The sequence below is a fragment of the Ranitomeya imitator genome, chromosome 5, assembly GCF_032444005.1.
Source record: "Ranitomeya imitator isolate aRanImi1 chromosome 5, aRanImi1.pri, whole genome shotgun sequence".
In the NCBI taxonomy this organism is placed as follows: domain Eukaryota; kingdom Metazoa; phylum Chordata; class Amphibia; order Anura; family Dendrobatidae; genus Ranitomeya; species Ranitomeya imitator.
The window spans coordinates 97,525,846-97,545,044 of record NC_091286.1 but is presented as its reverse complement, the minus strand read 5'-3'; the positions used below and the strand labels follow the sequence as shown (position 1 = coordinate 97,545,044).

The following is a 19,199-nucleotide window of genomic DNA, read 5'->3' as shown; positions in this document are numbered from 1 at the left end:
ATTGTAGCCTAATCTAATGACCACTTATGACCAATTTCTATCCAATATTTAGCAATGAAGCTCACAATGTAAGAGATATTTCAGTTAATGTATGTGATAACCTGCTCCATCATTTAGATTTAGATTGCAAGATAAACACTGTATTATTTGATACGGGAACATCTTGTCTTTTGGATTTATCCAGTGTCTCACTGATTGCAATTTTCCTCGGGATTACTGTATTTCTGCTCTTGACGCACTTGAGTTTAATTTTTGTAACCGGAGTTTCTATTCCTACAGCCAATTCCTGTTGATTGCTGATGAGAAGGTTTTGTGATGGCTGGATGGCGGCATTTGATTAGTAAAGAACATTTTTAAGCTGAAAATAAAATACCGCATTAAATTAGGTGCTGCTCAGAAACCTAAAATGAACCAACAATATGAACGTTTTAATAATCATTTTTGTTATATAATTGCGGAATAGAGATGAAAGTAAATGATCAGCGCACTATCAGACAGTTTGATGTTATTTGATTAAAGAGGTTGTCTGGGACAAAGTAATTTTTAGATTGTCTATCACTTAAAGGGTTTGTGTGGTACTTTAACATTATGGCCTATCTTGAAGCTAGGTCATCAATGTCTGATCGGTTTAGGTGAGACAATGTTAAAAATCATTATTGAGCAAAAATATCTAATCAAGACTTAACCAGGTGCGTTATTCTTAAAAGAAAAATGTCATGATATTCTGACGAAAGTATAGTGGTTTATTGAGTTATCCACCATCGCAGCAAAAACATAAAAGGTAGATGAAACAATTACAAACAGAGTGTCCATGTGTAGATATCAGCGCTTCTCCTGTTACTCATCTTTCCAGGGTCCTGAATGGTAGAAGTCATCTGTCTGTGTGAAAGTCTGAAGTCATCATGGCATGGAGTAGCTAACAGCTGTTGTTCCTCGTGTCTTGTCTCATGTCCATGGAGAATGATGGTGAAGGCAGGGAGGTGACCGTCCCACGTGACAAAAGCCCCCCACCCCCTCCTAAGAGACATTTATATATGGTTTCTACAGATCACGTGTCTTCTGTATATGGAGTTAACGTATACTCTGAGCTACATACACAGAAATAGCTTTTCATAGTGTCAGCAAGAAGCAATGTGCTCGGTACAGAATAAAAATAAGAATAATTAATATTTAACAGACAATCATCTGTTCCTGGGGTTGATCGGATCTGCTCAGTTACAGAGCACAGCTCCTGTCAACTGTGAAGTGGTCGCTGCTGGATATTGTATATTTGCCCCCTATTCAAAGCAATAGAGGGCAGATGTGCAGCAAGTGTATGGAGCGAGGTTGCGCCCACTAGACAGGTTCTGCCCGAGAGTATGTATAAGGCATGCATCACCGCTGTTCTCGATATAGAAAATGGCGAATCCTCGCAGTGCACAGTGCTTTGGGGGAATTCATAAGTCTGCAGTCACACAGAGTGATCCCAGACTTATCAATTTGGACCAGAAAACCCCTTTAAGATGGATCTTGCATGACTTTTTTACCTTTTAAACTGGCTGTGTCATTAGATAGGGGCTGAATAGCTGATTAACTTCTTTTTTTCATATCGTAATAGATCTTGTTGTTCCAGAGATATGAGCGTTTAAAGGTTTTATCTAAATTTTCTCTTTAGCCACATGGGTGGAAACAGATTCTTCTCTGGGGGCATGTACTATATCCACCTTTGTGACAGTGGCCATTCATAAAATGGGAAGTGTCACACAGGTGAAACACACAGAGCACACCTCCAGATGTCATACCAGGGATTCTCAGTGTGAGTTCTCCTTATTGCCAATACGATGTGTGAGGGCAGGAGGAGAACAGCAAGAGCTGCGGGTCTCAAGTGAGCTAGTGATGGGCAATCGGGTTCATTTGACTTTGTTCACCAAAAAAGCCTGCTCCTTGGATCCCAAAGGCATCCTTATTACACATGTGCTGATCACAGGTGAGTCTTGGGTATCCCTTGCCTCGCTCCCCTCTCTTGATTCTGCTGCCCTCTGTTGTGTTCCATGTCGTTTTTTTGCAGTTTGCACAGCGTGGATCAATGTCATCATCTTCCTAGGCCTATTTAAGACCCATTGGGATTCACGAGTTTGGTGCACGCAACCTTCTGTGCACAGTGTGCTTTACTTGCTTCTATCCCTGCTGGGTTCCACCTCCTCCGTCCTGCTTTTCTGGAGATTCCAGAGGGTGCCAAGTCTTTTCCATCCATGTGTCTTCTAACTTGCTGCATTAATGCACTGCATCCGTGCGCCCACCCGAACCTGGAGCTTAGATGATCCACCTCACCTGGTGAGCCTTGACAAGCACATATTTAACATAAAATCAAGGCATGCCAAAACCTCGCCCATATACAGCCAGCCAATTACATTGCTAGGCTGGAAGGGATTCAGCGACTATTCACTCTGAGAATCCTTGGTCTGACCTATGGGGTGTGTTCTGTATGTTCCACCTCTATAACACCTCATGCTTTGATGGCCAGAGTCACAGAGGGTAAAAGAGTACACGCTACCTAAGAGGAATCTGTTACAAAACAGGGTAGACTGCAGGCCTACTGAAGTGTCAGATTACAGCTTCCTCTTAAAACATTAAGAGGAAAGGAACACCGTGAGAACCAGGGCGTATGTAAGAGCCTCAGACAGATACACAGACCCATGCTGCTTCTTTTTAATAAGAGTTTATCCCCCCAGTGCTGAATTCACAGCTACACTGCTAAGTACTGCTGTATAGTGTTTTTCTTGCTGCTACTGCTTCTGAATATGAGGTAATCAGATACATGAGAGTAAGATCCCCTTATGTATCAGTGGATTGTATGGGAGACATCATTGGTAGTGTACACCCTCTAGCTCCAAGACAGCTAAAAGTTAGAGTCTTCAGAGTATAAGGCGAGTGAAAAATCTGCATTTAAAAGGCTAGAAATATTGTTTTTTCCTCATGTATACATACAAAAGTCACTTGAAACATCAGATATGCTTTAATACTACCTGTGGGTTAAAGCCTGTTGTATGAGTCTTTTCCTATTTGCACAATTCTTCCTATTTTCTTAATTTTGTGATTGATAGCAATCCAAGTTCTATAGTGGATTGCAAAAGTAGTCAGCCCCCTTGGCATTTTTTTTTTTTTGCTACCTCACGTTGTGTAATTTCTCTGTTTTTTTGAGGGTTTGCATTAGTTCATGTAATGAATATGCCTACAACTGTGAACATTTGGTTTTCTTTTTTTAAGTGTGAAACAAACAACAAATAGGACATAATAACTGAAAACTTCAGTGTGCATAACTATTCATCTCCCTAAAGTCAGTACTTTGTAGAGCCTCCTTTTGTGGAAATTACAGCTGCAAGTCACTTTGGATAAGTGTCATGACTGTTGCCGGATGTCCTGTCCTAACGCTAGGGGCACCCTGTTCCCCGGATTACTTCTGATGGTGAAGATGTCGGGGCCACGTACCATGCCTTAGCTCCTGAATCCGTCCTCAGTCTGTACCCTTCCCCCACCCAGGGAAGCAATCTCCAAGTCTAACCACAGATTCTCAATTGGATCAAGGTCTGGGCTTTGACTGGGCCACTCCAAAACATTTACACATTTCCACTTAAACCACTCAAGTGTTGCCTTAGCAGTATGCTTTGGGTCATTGTCTTGAGGGAAGGTGAACCTTCATTCCAATCTCAAATCACTAACAGACTGAAACAGATTTTGCTCAATAATATCCCTGTATTACGTGCCATCCATCTTCCCCTTGACTTGGACCATTTCCCCTGTTTCTGATGCTGTAAAATCTCCCCAAAGCATGATGCTGCCACCAGCATGTTTCACTGTGGGGATGACGTACTTGGGGTGATCAGCTGTGTTGGTTTGGTCCCAGGCATAGCGTTAAACTTGGTAACCAAAAAGTTAAATTTTGGTCTCATCTGACCACAGCACTTTCCTCCATGAATTTGTGGAGTCTCCCACGTGTCTTTTCACAAACTCAAAAAGAGCCTTACAATTTTTGTGTGTAAGTAAAGGCTTTTTTTTGCCCACTCTTACATAAAGGCCACCTCTATGAAGTCTGCGGCTTATTGTGGTATGGATCGATACCACAGTCACTGCTTGGGAACACTGAAGCTTAGGGTTACCTTTGGTCTCTGTGCTGTCTATCTGATTAATGCCCTCTTTGCTTGGACTGACAGTTTTGGTGGATGGCTCTTTCTTGGCAGGTTTATTGTAGTACCATGTTCTTACCATTTAATGGTGATTCGGGGGATCATCAGAGATTTGGATATATTTTTATAACCCAACCCTGACTTGTACTTTTTTAACAATTTTCTCCCTGACTAGTTTGGAGCTCTCCTTGGTCTTCATGATGTTACTTGGTTAGTGTGCCTCTTGCTTAATGGTGTTGTTGCATGTGTGTGCTCAGATAACTTTGACCAAGGTTTCAGATCTTAATCAGCAAGTTAGGGTTATGGCATGTTCACCATCATCATTAAGAAAAGCCGGGTGATTCAAATTTCCCAGCTTTATAAAAACTCAGCCTCCTCTTATCTTGTGCCAAAAACAGCAGCCCTGAGTTTGTCTAAGCAGAAACCTAGCACTTTGAAAAAGAGAACATCTAAAGAAGCCTGATGCATTTTGAAAAGAAGTCCTGTGGACTGATGAGATTAAAATATAACTCTTCAGCCACCATGATCAAAGTTGTGCAGAGAAAAAATGGCACAGAATTTCAGGAAAAGAACATCTCCCCATTTGTTAAGCATGGGGATAGATCAATCATGCTTTGGAGTTGTGTTGCAGCCAATGGCACTGAAACATTTGATAGGTAGAGGGAAGAATGGATTAAACGAACTTTCAACAAATTCTTGATGCAAATGTAACACCATCTGTAAAAAAGCCGTAGTTGAAAATAGGAGACTTCTACAAATGTATAATGATCCTAACACACACTTCAAATTGCACAATAGATTACCTCAAAAGGCGCAAGCTGAAGGTTTTACAAATGGCCCTCACAGCCTCCTGATCTGAACATCATTGAAGATCTGTGGCTAGAACTTAAAATAGCAGTGTATGCAAGACGACCCAGGAATCTCACAAAACTGGAAATATTTTCTAAGGAAGAATGGATGAGAATCCCTCAAACAATAATTGAAAGACTCTTGGCTGGCTACAGAAAATTTTTACAAGCTGTGATCTTTCAAAAAAAGGGTGCTACTAGGTACTAACCATACAGAGTGCCCAAACTTTTGCATCGTCTCTTTTTCCTTTTTTTAATTTAATTTTTAAAATGTAAAAGATGAAAATAAAATAAAAAATATAGGGAGGCAGTGACAGGTGTCATATGCAAGGGTCGCTATGTGTCCCCCTGGATGCGCATAGAAGCCTTTTGAAGCTGCTGGAGTGCATTGCAGTCACAGGCATAGCTGTGATTGCAGTGCAAAATAAAAGTAAGTTTGGACTTGGGCAAACTATTTGCCCGAGGCAGATTTAAGAAAATCCGGCATGGGCTTTAATTTTTGGAGTGAACTGCAGTATGGTAGTGGGGCAGTTTGGTCCCTCCAGGCTACGTCTTAGATTTCATTTAAAAATCCTGCAGCAAAGGCTTGGCTGTGTCCGTCTTGTTTTGCAAACTTGCAGAGTAGGTGGCTCTGCAAGGCTCATCCTGTGTGAAGTAACATGAAGCCAAAAGTCCTGGCACCCCTCAATGGAGCACAGTGGTGCCATCGCCCATGGCAACCGGTCTCAGATATGGACTATCTTGATTCCCGGCTGCAATCCGGAGGATATCCTTTGTTTTCTGTTTGTATGTTGGACATTAAAAGAGACTTTGTTTTTGAACTTTCATGTGGTCACTGGCTGTCTGTCACACTGCACCAACCCCTGGAGTCTTTGTTTCAAGAGCCACCACACACAGATGTATCCAGGACATGGGCTACAAGTGTTGCATTCCTTGTGTCAAGCCACTCATGACCAATAGACAACACCAGAAGCATCTTACCTGGGCCAAGGAGAAAAAGAACTGGACTGTTGCTCAGTGGTCCAAGGTTTTGTTTTCGGGTGAAAGTAAATTTTGGATTTCATTTGGAAATCAATGTCCCACAATCTGGAGGAAAAGTGGAGAGGCAAACAATTGAAGCCGCTTGAGGTCTAGTGTGAAGTTTCCACAATCATTTACTATCAAAGCAACCTGGGCTTCCATAACACCTCAGCAGTGCCACAGGCCTCCATGTCATGCCGCATTGATGCAGTAATTGATGCAAAAGGAGCAAGTATTGAGGGCATTTACTGAATATACATTTCAGTAGGTGAACATTTCGGATTTTAAAATCATTTTTCAAGCTGGTGTTAAAAATTATTCTAATTTACTGAGATAACGACTTTTGGGTTTTCATTGGCTGTAAGCCATAATCATCAACATTAACAGAAATAAACACTTGAAATAGATCACTCTGTCTGTATTCTCTCTCTACATAATATGAGTTTCACATTTTGTATTGAAGAACTGAAATAAATTAACATTTTGATGATATTCTAATTTTGTGAGAAGTACCTGTATATTGCCTAAAATACAAAGGAAATGTGTCATCTTTAACTTTTGCTGTTTTATAGATCATTTCGTCTTGAACTTGCTGAACTGTTCACAATAACAGTTATGTTGACCAGGCGTGCCCAAACTTTTATATGACCCTGTATTCACATGCCAATTTTTAGTTATTTCATCCCATAAATTTAATTTATGTGTATATTTCTCTCACCTTGCCAACTTAGACTATTTAGTGCTGATGTATCACACACACATTGAATTACAAAAATATTTAAACACAGGGGGTGGTGAGTACTTTTGTAAGCCACTGTACGTAATAAATTACAGGTAATGTTTTCTTAATGATCTCAAGATCTACAACACCTTGTATTCTAACAAATTAGGTAAAAAGCCAAGGGGGGACAAAATCTTACTACAGTTGGTACTGGAGTAAGATTTGCGTCATAAGGTATGTCATGTCAGCTTATGAATTAGACGAGTGTGTCATATTGTGCCTTGTCTTGCCCCAGCTCCGCTCATTTCGCCCATGATAATGCAAAGAGTCTCAAAATGTTTGTGCAGCCTTTTCAAACTGTTTCATGGCAGTGTTTTTTTTTTTATTTAAACACTATGATAAATCACTACCATTGTATTTGTTACATACCTATCTATACCTGTTCCAGTCATGTCTGCTTGTGTCTCTTGGTGGCGCTTTGATGGAAAAGGCATCATGGCCAATAACATTGGATGGCACTGACATTGTCTAGTCAGGGATACTGGTGTGGCTGCGACTTTTGGTGGCACCCAAGAAGACAGAATGAAAGTAGCATCCCAGGAGGTGTAATCAGCTCCCTTCTGTGGTCAGTAGGACCGCACCACACCCTACTTAAACTGCTAGCATACTGCTGTGAAATCCCAGTTATTGTACTTGGTCACTCCCTATACTCTACTGCTATTCTTCTGTTGTACTCACCCTTCTCTTGACTGGGCTTGTAACCCCGACTATGTCGAATTCAATGATTCCCACTGATCTGATTGTTCTGAGTATGTTTTTGACTGACCTCCTTGTATCTGACTTCTTCAAGTCTTCTGACTATGGTATTACCTTCTGATTCTGTCCCTAGTTCTGCCCATTCTGTTATTAACCCAGATAGTTTCACTGACATTTCAGTGGGACCCTTTGTAAATCCAGAGTTTTGAGTAGGGGTGGAAGAGTGAAGGTCAGGGGTTTCTCTCAGCTCTGCAAGACCAAGTGGCTAGTGCAAAGTATATCTGAGGTAGCCCTTTTGAGTTGACAACCTCTGAGACTAATGAAAACTACAGTTCTCTCCACAAAATACAAGCCCTGACAAAACAAGCTTAATCAATGGAAAAGCATAAAATCTATGGGTATTAGAAAATGGCAAAACAAAATTATGAATTTTATCTTAAAACACTAAAATATAAACACAACTATACAAGATTGTCATCACAGTAATTACTGTCATCACAGTAATTGTACTGACCTGGAGATTCATGCTTCTAGGTCATATGGAAAACAAAGCCCAATTTCCACCATTTGACCTCACTTTCTATTTTTTTCAGTACATTTTATGGTAAAATGAGTGGTGCCATTCAAAACCACAGCTCATCCTACAAAAAAAAAAAATCACTCATATGTCTATGTCGATGGAAAAATAAAAAATGTATGACCCTTGGAAGATGGGGCGGTAAAAACTAACATGCAAAAATGAAAATTGGCCTTGGTAGGAAGAAGTTAGGGAGTTGTTAAACTCATTAACATTGTGAGTGCATGAGGTGTCAAGCTTCATCCCTTTAACCACCAGCATTGCAGTACAGTAACATCATTTGACACTAGATGGTGATATAGAATGATGCAAAAAGACAACGGAAAAATATCTTTTCAGCGTTTGTCCTGACCTTGAATAAAAGAATAAAAGAAATCGTGAATTTGTGTTACTATATTGAAAATGAACTCTTTAACCCCTTCGTGACATGCGCCGTACTAGTACTGCGCTGCCGGCACTGCATTAGTGCCAGCAGTACTAGTACGGCGCACCGATCACCGCGGTCTCGCGCTGAGCGCCGCGGTGATCGGGTGCGGGTGTCAGCTGTATATGACAGCTGACACCCCGCAGCAATGCCCACGATCGGCGCTATCGCCGATCGCGGGCATCTAACCCCTCTGATGCCGCTGTCAGTAGTGACAGCGGCATAGAGGGGGATCGCGCAGGGACGGGGGCTCCCTGCACTCTCCCACCGGAGCAACGCAATGAGATCGCGTTGCTCCGGTGACCCAGAAGGAGTCCCCGGATCCAAGATGGCCGCCGGACTCCTTCCGGGTCATGAAGTGACCTGGCTAGCCGGCGCCTGCTAAGAGCAGGCGCCAGAAAGCCACCTAAACTGCCTGTCAGATCGTTGATCTGACAGAGTGTTGTGCACAGTGTCAGATCAACGATCTGATCTAATACAGAGATGTCCCACCCTGGGACAATGTTAGAAAGTAAGAAAAAAAAAAATAGAATGTGTAAAAAAAAATTAAAAAAAATCCCCAAATAAAAAAAAAAAAACATTTCCCAATAAATCCATTTATTTATGTAAAAAAAAAAAAACAATAAATGTACACATATTTGGTATCGCCGCGTCCGTAACGACCCGCTCTATAAAACTATCCCACTAGTTAACCCCTTCAGTGTACACCGCAAAAAAAAAAAAAAACAAGGCAAAAAACAACGCTTTATTATCATACAGGCGAACAAAAAGTGGAATAACACGCGATCAAAACAACGGATATAAATATCCATGGTACCGCTGAAAACGTCATCTTGTCCCGCAAAAAAAAAAGCCTCCATACAGCATCATCAGCAGAAAAATAAAAAAGTTATAGCTCTCAGAATAATGCGATGCAAAAACAATTATTTTTTATATAAAATAGTTTTTATTGTGTAAAAGTGCCAAAACATAAAAAAAACTACATAAATGAGGTATCGCTGTAATCGTACTGACCTGAAGAATAAAACTGCTTTATCCATTTTACCACACGTGGAACGGTATAAACGCCTCCCCCAAAAGAAATTCATGAATAGCTGGTTTTTGTTCATTCCGCCTCCCAAAAATCGGAATAAAAAGCGATCAAAAAATGTCATCTGCCCGAAAATGTTACCAATAAAAACGTCAACTCGTCCCGTAAAAAACAAGACCTCATATGACTCTGTGGGCCAAAATATGGATAAATTATAGCTCTCAAAATGTGGTGATGCAAAAACTATTTTTTGCAATAAAAAGTGTCTTTTAGTGTGTGACGGCTGCCAATCATAAAAATCCGCTAAAAAACACGCTATAAAAGTAAATCAAACCCCCCTTCATCACCCCCTTAGTTAGGGAAAAATAATAAAATGTAAAAAAATGTATTTATTTCCATTTTCCCATTAGGGCTAGGGTTAGGGTTAGGGCTAGGGTTAGGGCTAGGGTTGGGGTTAGGGTTTCAGTTATAATTGGGGGTTTCCACTGTTTAGGCACATCAGGGGCTCTCCAAACGCGACATGGCGTCCGATCTCAATTCCAGCCAATTCTGCTTTGAAAAAGTAAAACAGGGCTCCTTCCCTTCCGAGTTCTCCTGTGTGCCCAAACAGTGGTTCCCCCCAACATATGGGGTATCAGCGTTCTCAGGACAAGTTGGACAACAACTTTTGGGGTCCAATTTGTCCTGTTACCCTTGGGAAAATAAAAACATAGGGGATAAAATATCATTTTCGTGGAAAAAAAATTTTTTTTATTTTCACGGCTCTGCGTTATAAACTGTAGTGAAACACTTGTTGGTTCAAAGCTCTCACAACACATCTAGATAAGTTCCTTGGGGGGTCTAGTTTCCAATATGGGGTCACTTGTGGTGGGTTTCTACTGTTTAGGTACATCAGGGGCTCTGCAAATGCAACATGACGCCTGCAGACCAATCCATCTAAGTCTGCATTTCAAATGGCGCTCCTTCCCTTCCGAGCTCTGCCATGCGCCCAAACAGTGGTTCCCCCCAACATATGGGGTATCAGCGTTCTCAGGACAAATTGTACAACGACTTTTGTGGTCCAATTTCTCCTGTTACCCTTGGTAAAATGAAACAAATAGGACCTGAAGTAAAAATTTTGTGAAAAAAAAGTTAAATGTTCAATTTTTTTAAACATTCAAAAAATTCCTGTGAAGCACCTGAAGGGTTAATAAACTTTTTGAATGTGGTTTTGAGTACCTTGAGGGGTGCAGTTTTTAGAATGGTGTCACTTTTGGGCATTTTCTGTCATATAGACCCCTCAAAGTCACTTCAAGTGTGAGGTGGTCCGTAAAAAAATGGTTTTGCAAATTTTGTTGCAAAAATGAGAAATCGCTGGTCAACTTTTAACCCTTATAACGTCCTAACAAAAAAAAATTATGTTTCCAAAATTGTGCTGATGTAAAGCAGACATGTGGGAAATGTTGTTTATTAACTATATTATGTGATATAACTCTCTAATTTAAGGGCATAAAAACTAAGAGTTTGAAAATTGCTAAATTTTCATAATTTCCGACAAATTTTTGTTTTTTTCACAAATAAATGCAAGTCATATCGAAGAAGTTTTACCACTATCATGAAGTACAATATGTCACGAGAAAACAATGTCAGAATCACCAGGATCCGTTGAAGCGTTTCAGAGTTATGACCTCATAAAGTGACAGTGGTCAGAATTGTAAAAATTGGCCCAGTCACTTAGGTGAAAACAGGCTTTGGGATGAAGGGGTTAATCATCTGTTGATAACTAATTGTGCATCACTGTTAAAGGGAATCTGTCACATGAAAACGCTACTAACCTGCGGATATGGTGTTAAGCTGCAGGTTAATAGCATTCTGAACCTCCCTGGTGCCAGCACTTAGACCCCCAGTGCTGGGAGGAAATTAACTTTATTTCCCCGGCAGCGTTCAGTCATGGCGGTGTTGCGAACAGTTTCAGTCACCACTGTGTGTATAGAGAGCAGCAGCTATAAGAGTGCTCCCAGCACTGACTACCAGCCAACCCTAATGCTGGGCCTGCAGTCAGTCAGTCAGTGCTGGGGACATGATTACAGCCACCGCAGTTTTCTATACACAGATGAAATGCTTGTAAATTCCGGTAATTGTGGTATGTCCTGTGGTGCACTTACAATGAATAGCAATCCCGAAAAGGAAATGTGTAAGGACCAAAAGTTTTTTATAAAAGTACACATAGAAATTTTATTAAATACCAAATGCACACAAAAGAATAACAACTTCCAAAAAATTACAGGCACATGAAAGAAAACGCAGCAGGCTAGAACGTCCAATATAATTGTGGGTACCCTGATAGTTAACAGATTCATAGTTGTTAGGTGACACAAATACAGCTCTGGCAAAAATTAAGAGACCACCACATCAAAACCCTGTCACAGGCAGCCCAATCTCCAGACCTGAACCCCATTGAAAACCTCTGGAATGTAATCAAGAGGATGATGGATAGTCACAAGCCATCAAACAAAGAAGAGCTGCTGAATTTTTTGTGCCAGAAGCAGCGTGAAAGACTGGTGGAAAGCATGCCAAGACGCATGAAAGCTGTGATTAAAAATCTTGGTCATTCCACAAAATATTGATTTCTGAACTCTTCCTGAGGTAAAACATCAGTATTGTTGTTTCTAAATGACTTTGAATTTGTTTTCTTTGCATTATTTGAGGTCTGAAAGCACTGTTTGTTTTTTGTTTTTTTAAATTTTGACAATTTCTCCTTTTCAGACAAAAAATACAAAATGTATTGCTTGGAAATTCAGAAACGTTTTCAGAAGTTTTATGGAATAAATGAACAATTTACATTTTACTCACAAATATACCTATAAAGAGAAAAATCAGACAAACTGAACATTTTGCAGTGGTTTCTTAATTTTTTGCCAGAGCTGTATATTAATTATAGAGAAAGTCTCCAAAAGAAATAGCTTGTGGACCACCATCCAAATGGAATAAAAAAGGCATCAAGAAAGAAAAACCAGCAATAATACAAATAGTAAGGAGGTCTGCCACATTACGGAGTACATGTAGTAAGCCTAAATCATTATTTGAAAGGGTATGAAAATCCCTGTATAAAAAGTAAAAAGGTACATCAGATATGATATAGACATTATGGAGAATCTCACCCGCCAGGCACCCGACGCGCGTTTCACAGTTGCTTTGTCGGGTGCAACTGATGGGTGATGAAGCAACTGTGAAACGCACGTCGGGGTGCATCAACCCCAAGACTGAACTCCGAACACTACCAGGAGGAATAAACTCAATTTCCTCCCGGCAGCGGGGTCTAAGTGCTGGCGCCGGGCAGGTTCACAATGCTATTAACCTGCAGATTAACCCTATATCTGCTGGTTAATAACATTTTTTTTGTGACAGGTTCCCTTTAACTTCCTCATGTCACCAATGGCTATTACTATGTATCTGCCACAACTTTTTATTTTTTTGGAATCCTGGTTAAAATATGAATAACTTACTAACTTACAGTAGTGGTTGATGACCAGGAAAGGACACTTTACATATAACCAACTATTTTGCTTTTTTCTAGATGGCAAATTTGGAGCTTATATGCAAGTACACATACAAAATGATGGCCCGGTTACAATAGAGTTGGAGCCTCCAGCCTCAGCAGCTGACACAAAACATGTGAGTAATCGGCTAGGAGTGAAGATAAAGACAATGATGTATGGAAAGCGCAGATCCTTGTCTGCTGTATATACAGACCGTAACCTGTCAATCACCACCCTTACTGTTGGGGGAAGGAGAAGCGCTCTCTTCAGAAATACTCTAGAGTTAAAATGTTGTTTAGTATATTCTGTGATAGGGCAATACATTAAAGTGAACCTGACCGGTTTGCCATGCCCTCCAAACCACCATCACTAAATACCCTGCCTAACAGTCCTTTTATTCTGGATGAAACTTTAACGGATTTTTAAAAAAAATATTTTTAAAGTCTGTTTTTAATATGCAAATAATTTTTTGACTATTCTTTCCAGGCTAGTCATCCCACTCAACATGTAATCATGCCTCTTTGGGCGTGATAACATGATTAGCAAGAGCTGCCATGACTTTCTTTCCTATACATGATTGTGCCTCTGAAGCTGGGTGTACCTTCTCGGCTTCATAGGTGCACTGCTCATGTCCAGAAGCAAAGAAGAAGCCTGATGTCAGGAGAACAGAGCTTATAGCGAATCGGCAACTGATCTTCTGTGGATGTCATCAGCTGTCTTCTCTTCTGGACAAAAGCCTGGCAATTTAACAGGATGTCCAGATTTTTTTATATCCACTATATAGTATGTCACAAGTTTGGATATACCTGTTCATGCAGTGTTTTTTTTCCTATTGGAATGTGCACATTGTAGATTTATTCGAAACAATATTGACAAATTAACACTCACTTACTCAATTCGATCAGAATACTGTTCCAGAAGTCTTGAGCTTTCTTCAGATGAAAGTTAGCAAAATTTAGCCAAGCAGTTACGGTATGTTCTTTTTAGAAAGAAGCAGCTTCCTCCCGACAACACTTTTAAATAAACCATAGCTGTTCAGTCTTTTTCTAAATGTATTTTCATGAACTTGAACATTTAATCTGCTTAGGCCTTTAGAGTCTGAGCTGCAGCTCTTAGGATTTCTGCAATTTCTCTGAGCATCGCACATTTTGACACAGAGATGAATATGCTTGGATGTCCATTACTTGTCAAAGCTCTTGAATGTTGTCCACTTGCGAATAATCTTTCTCACTGTAGAATGATAGACACAAAATATTTTGGAAATGGCCTTAAAGCTTTTCCCAGATTGATAGGCAGCAACAATTGCTTCTCTAAGATCATTGGGATCATTTCTTCTGTAGAGGTGGTTACACTTGATAAACAGTTAGTCAAAGGTATTTGTTCTGCAGCAGTTGCCTGATACTTACCCGCCTAATTCCTATAGAAGCAGTAATTACATACTTATATAATTAAATAGGTTTAAAAAAAGACGTAGGTCCATCAAGTTCAACCTTTCTCCACCAATTGTTCATTTTGCCACTAAGTTAACCATAACCTACAATCTTATGTGTATTGAGGAAATCATCCAGCCCTTGTATAAAAGCTGTTATAGTATCGGCCATTACAACCTCTTGTGGTCGAGCATTCCACAGTCTAACAGCTTTAACTGTAAAGAACCTTTTCCTATTTAGCTGTCGGAATCACCTTTCTTCCACTCGTAATGAGTGCCCACTGGACCTTAGTATGGGCCTTGGAAGGAATAAGTCATGCGCCAGTCCTTTATACTGACCACAGTATATATGGTGTGCAATATTAATGTATCTGCATTTTGTTTTAGTTTTTGTTAAATAATACATTATAATTTACATGTGTATACAATTAACGGGTTATCATTCAGTTATTATTCTCAATGATATAAGGAGTATTAGACATAATGACATAAATGGACTGGAAACTCCAGAGACAGGATAGCAGTTACTCCTATAATTACATTACATGGAATAGTCAATGGCTCAGTTGGAAGGAGCAGACGTGTCCTTATTTTACATTTATGCCTTTCATCTTGATTATCTCATTGAGATTTTAATGCTAATAAATATGATGGTGTTTATGTCCTACCCTCATCTATTAAATGTATTTATTTTGGTAGACAGATGTCTAGGACTCCGAGGTGGTCAGTCTACATTTATTTGGGTCTGTGCGTATATTAAATCTTAACCTGATAATCTCATTTCCGTATTATGGTCTATTTCAGATTCAGTTTTTCCAAATATGTAGTTTGTAAAACAAGACTGCAGTTGGTTTTGCCTCTTAAGCCTTTGTTGGTTTGATTAAGAAATTTTTCCATATTTATTTTAGCTGCATGAGCTGTGTATTTATATATTGCTTTTGTATAGCTTGAATGTACGGAAAATTTTACTCTAAAAAGTATTCTGTCTTGTGTATGTTTAAACAGTTTATGTTGCTTTCAGGAAGCACTTACTCCTTTTTTTTCATGTATTTCATATGAAAAATGTATTAAATGATAACGTATTGTCAATACAATATGGATAACAGCAGAGGGCAGCAGTGGTGCGCTTTGGTTTTTATGGTTTTTCTTCTGACTACAGGGAAATCCACCGAACCATTGGTACTCTGACTGTTAGATTCGAATTTTGCTAAAATTGTCAGGTCATGCTACTTAGAAGTTCTGAGCACCTTCAGAGGCTTTTTTTTATACAGAAATATCCACTGCTTGGCCAATTCCTTCTCAATTACTATCTTGCCCCTTGTAAAATAAAAACACCCTAAATTCTTTTGGTGCCAGTGACCTGCTAGCGACGTCCGCATCTAGTCTCCCAGGGCTCACTTGAATGATGACCTTATGTCACGTGGGCCCTGCAGGAAATTAGCTGCCACTAAAGGGTAACTTCAATATCAACGCCCTTCAAATCAAACTGACAACCTGAAGGAGTGAGAACTGCCGCTGGTTGTCAGTTTTGTTCAAAGGAAGTGAGCGTGAAGTGGCCGCTAACTGGCAACAGGATGTGGTATAACGTCATGCGAGTCATCGGAGACCCAGAGCTGGAACAGCACCAGAAGCGAGTATAGCCTGTTTTTGTTCTACATGGCTGAATATTGTTATTGAGAAGGGGTTGTCTGAGCAGTGGACAACAACTTTAACTCAAGTCCTTATATTATTGACTAAACATTACACTGCAGTTTGAGTTATAGGGGTTGTCCACAAAATATTTTCATATATAGAAATGGGCTGATGGAGGTCAAAAAAGATGCTTGCATACCCGCTGCTTCTTCACACTACTGCTTGTGTTCCCAGCTGGTCGTCTTACTTTTTTTCTGGTGGAAGGCATCATGTCCGTTTTTTGCACTTTCGTTTTTTCCTTATTCCAAGAGCCAAAGCTTTATTTTTTCCATCCCCATAGCCATATCATAAAATCACACAATGCTAGAGTTGTGTCCAACTCCCTGCTAGATCATTTATAAAAATATAAAAATGATGAACAACACTGGGGCCAGGACAAATCCTTGTGGTACCCCATTTGATACACTCTTCCAATTGGATGTGCAACCATTTATTACCACTCTTTGAGTATGATAACTGAGCCAGTAATGAATCCACCTAACCATAGTCTTGTCAATCGGATACTTGGTCATTTTTTCAATAAGGATAGAGTGAGATACTTTATCAAATGCTTTGCTGAAGTTGAGATATAGTATATCTACCACATTTCCCTGATCCACCCAGTCAGTGATTACATCATAGAAGAAAATTAGAGTAGTCTGGCATGATTTGTTTACTGCAATTACATGCTAGCTCTGGTTAATTACTGTATTCTTTTCCAAGTACTTGCATACAGTGATGGAAATAAGTATTTGATCCCTTGTTGATTTTGTAAGCTTGCCCACTGACAAAGACATGAACAGTCTATAATTTTAAGGGTAGGTTAATTTTAACATATAGAATATAGATAGAATATCAAAAATAAAATCCAGAAAATCACATTGTATAAATTACATAAATTTATTTGCATTTTGCAGTGAGAAATAAGTACTTGATCCCCTACCAACCATTAAGACTTCTTGCTCCTACAGACCAGTTAATTGTTCCAGCCACTTGTGCATTCAAAAAAGTCACTTCCGAGCTTAGCTGTGCGCCCAAACATTGGTTTTCCCCAACATATGGGGTATCTGTTTGTTCAGGAAAAATTGCACAACAAATTTTAGCATTTATTTTTTTCCTGTTACACTTGTCAAAATATATATATATTTTTTATTAAAGTAATTTTTTTGTGGAAAAAAAAAAGTAAATGTTAATTTTTTCCCCCCACGTTCCCAAAATTCTTATAAAGCACCTGAAGGGTTAATTGACTTCTTGAATTTGGTTTTGAGCAGCTTGAGGGGTTCAGTTTTTAGAATGATGTAAATTTTGAGTGTTTTCTGTAATTTAGACCCCTCAAAGTGACTTCAAATATGAGTTGGTCCCTAAAAAAAAAATGGTTTTGTAAAAAGGAGAACTCGCTGGTCAAATTTTAACCCTTATAACTTCCTAACAAAAATAAATTGTTTCAAGAATTGTACTGATGTAATCTAGATAAGTGGGAAATGTTAATTATTAACTATTTTGTGTGACACCTCACTCTGATTTAAGGGCATAAGAATTCAAAGTTTGAAAATTGCCACATTTTTAAAATTGTCGCCAAATTTCTGATTTTTTTCACAAATAAACGCAAGTTATATAGAAGAAGTTTTACCCCTAGCATGAAGTATAATATGTCACGAAAAAGCTCTCTTGGAATCAGTGGGATCTGTTGAAGCGTTCCAGAGTTATAACCTCATAAAGTGACAGTGGTCAGAATTGTAAAAATTGGGCTGGTTATGAACGTGAAAACCATGTTGGGGGGTAAAGGGGTTAAGTCTCCTGTAGGCCTTCTTTATGCAAGCTAAACATTTGGGAATCCTTGTAGAACATAATTTACAGTCCACTCACCATCCTAATATGATGACTGCAATATATTAAGAGGATAACAATTTTGATGGCAGGAGTGCTTGATTAATTATTGACAATTCCAGTCCACAGCGGCTTACTATGTTGCATGCATTCATTTGGACAGAACTGGGAAACATTGGAAAATCTCTTTAAAAAGTCTGATTAGCTTTAGCCTTAAATGTCTACTTTCTGTATGCTCCATTAGGACTTACAGAGGTCATAAAATGGGTGTGAGGCAACAGCAAGCTTGCTTGTGAAAGAAATAAATAAATGTGCCTTACGTGATTGCGCTATTAAAATATATATATATATATATACATAAAGCTGGAGGTGCCACATAAGGTTATAGCTAGCGTGTCATTCTAATAAATTGTGGCTGCAATTAGGATTGTGCCCAGACTGCACCATTATAATTGAGGACTGGATGAAAAAGTAATGAAATTGTCCCCGTCATCCTCACTGTTTTGTTGCTCATTGAGTCTGTTCAGCTTTACATAATCCCCTTATTAATGTGCTTTGGTATATGACCCATCTGCTTCTTTAAGAGTACCTTGATCAAATGTCAGCTATTAATGCTCCTCATTACGACCACATGTATTTCAGAATCTTTGACCATTATAAATTCATGACTTTGGATTTTTTGAAACATTGATCTGTTCCGGTGTAACTCATGGACGCTATATGTATATTCTAGACCTAGTTAGAAAAACAACAGCGTGTGTCTATTGTAAATGTAATGACATTTTTTACAGTTTCTTTTTAATCCTTCGTCTGGAGCACTTCCCGTAACCGCAGTCTAGATGTGTAATCTGGAGTCCTTCTTATAATAGCCATTTGGCTATGTAGTCTCGAGCACCACCTTTAACAGTAATCTGGATGTGTAGTCTGGAGCACCGCCTATAATAGTAATCTGGATGTGTAGTCTGGAGCACCGCCTATAACAGTAATCTGGATGTGTAGTCTGGAGCACCACCTATAACAGTAATCTGGATGTGTAGTCTGGAGCACCACCTATAACAGTAATCTGGATATGGAGTCTGGAGCACCACCTATAGCAGTAATCTGGATGTGTAGTCTGGAGCACCACCTATAATAGTAATCTGGATGTGTAGTCTGGAGCACCACCTATAACAGTAATCTGGATGTGGAGTCTGAAGCACCACCTATAGCAGTAAT

At 39.4% G+C, this 19,199-nt stretch overlaps 1 protein-coding gene across 1 annotated transcript in view; it reads left to right on the top strand.

Annotated features, from left to right (window-relative positions):
- Positions 1–19,199, top strand: part of DTD1 (D-aminoacyl-tRNA deacylase 1) — a 238,208-nt gene that overhangs the window by 89,831 nt on the left and 129,178 nt on the right. Inside the window, exon 4 of the mRNA XM_069768941.1 lies at positions 13,096–13,193. Coding sequence (XP_069625042.1) covers positions 13,096–13,193 — 98 coding nt within the window. The remainder of the gene's footprint in view (positions 1–13,095; positions 13,194–19,199) is intronic.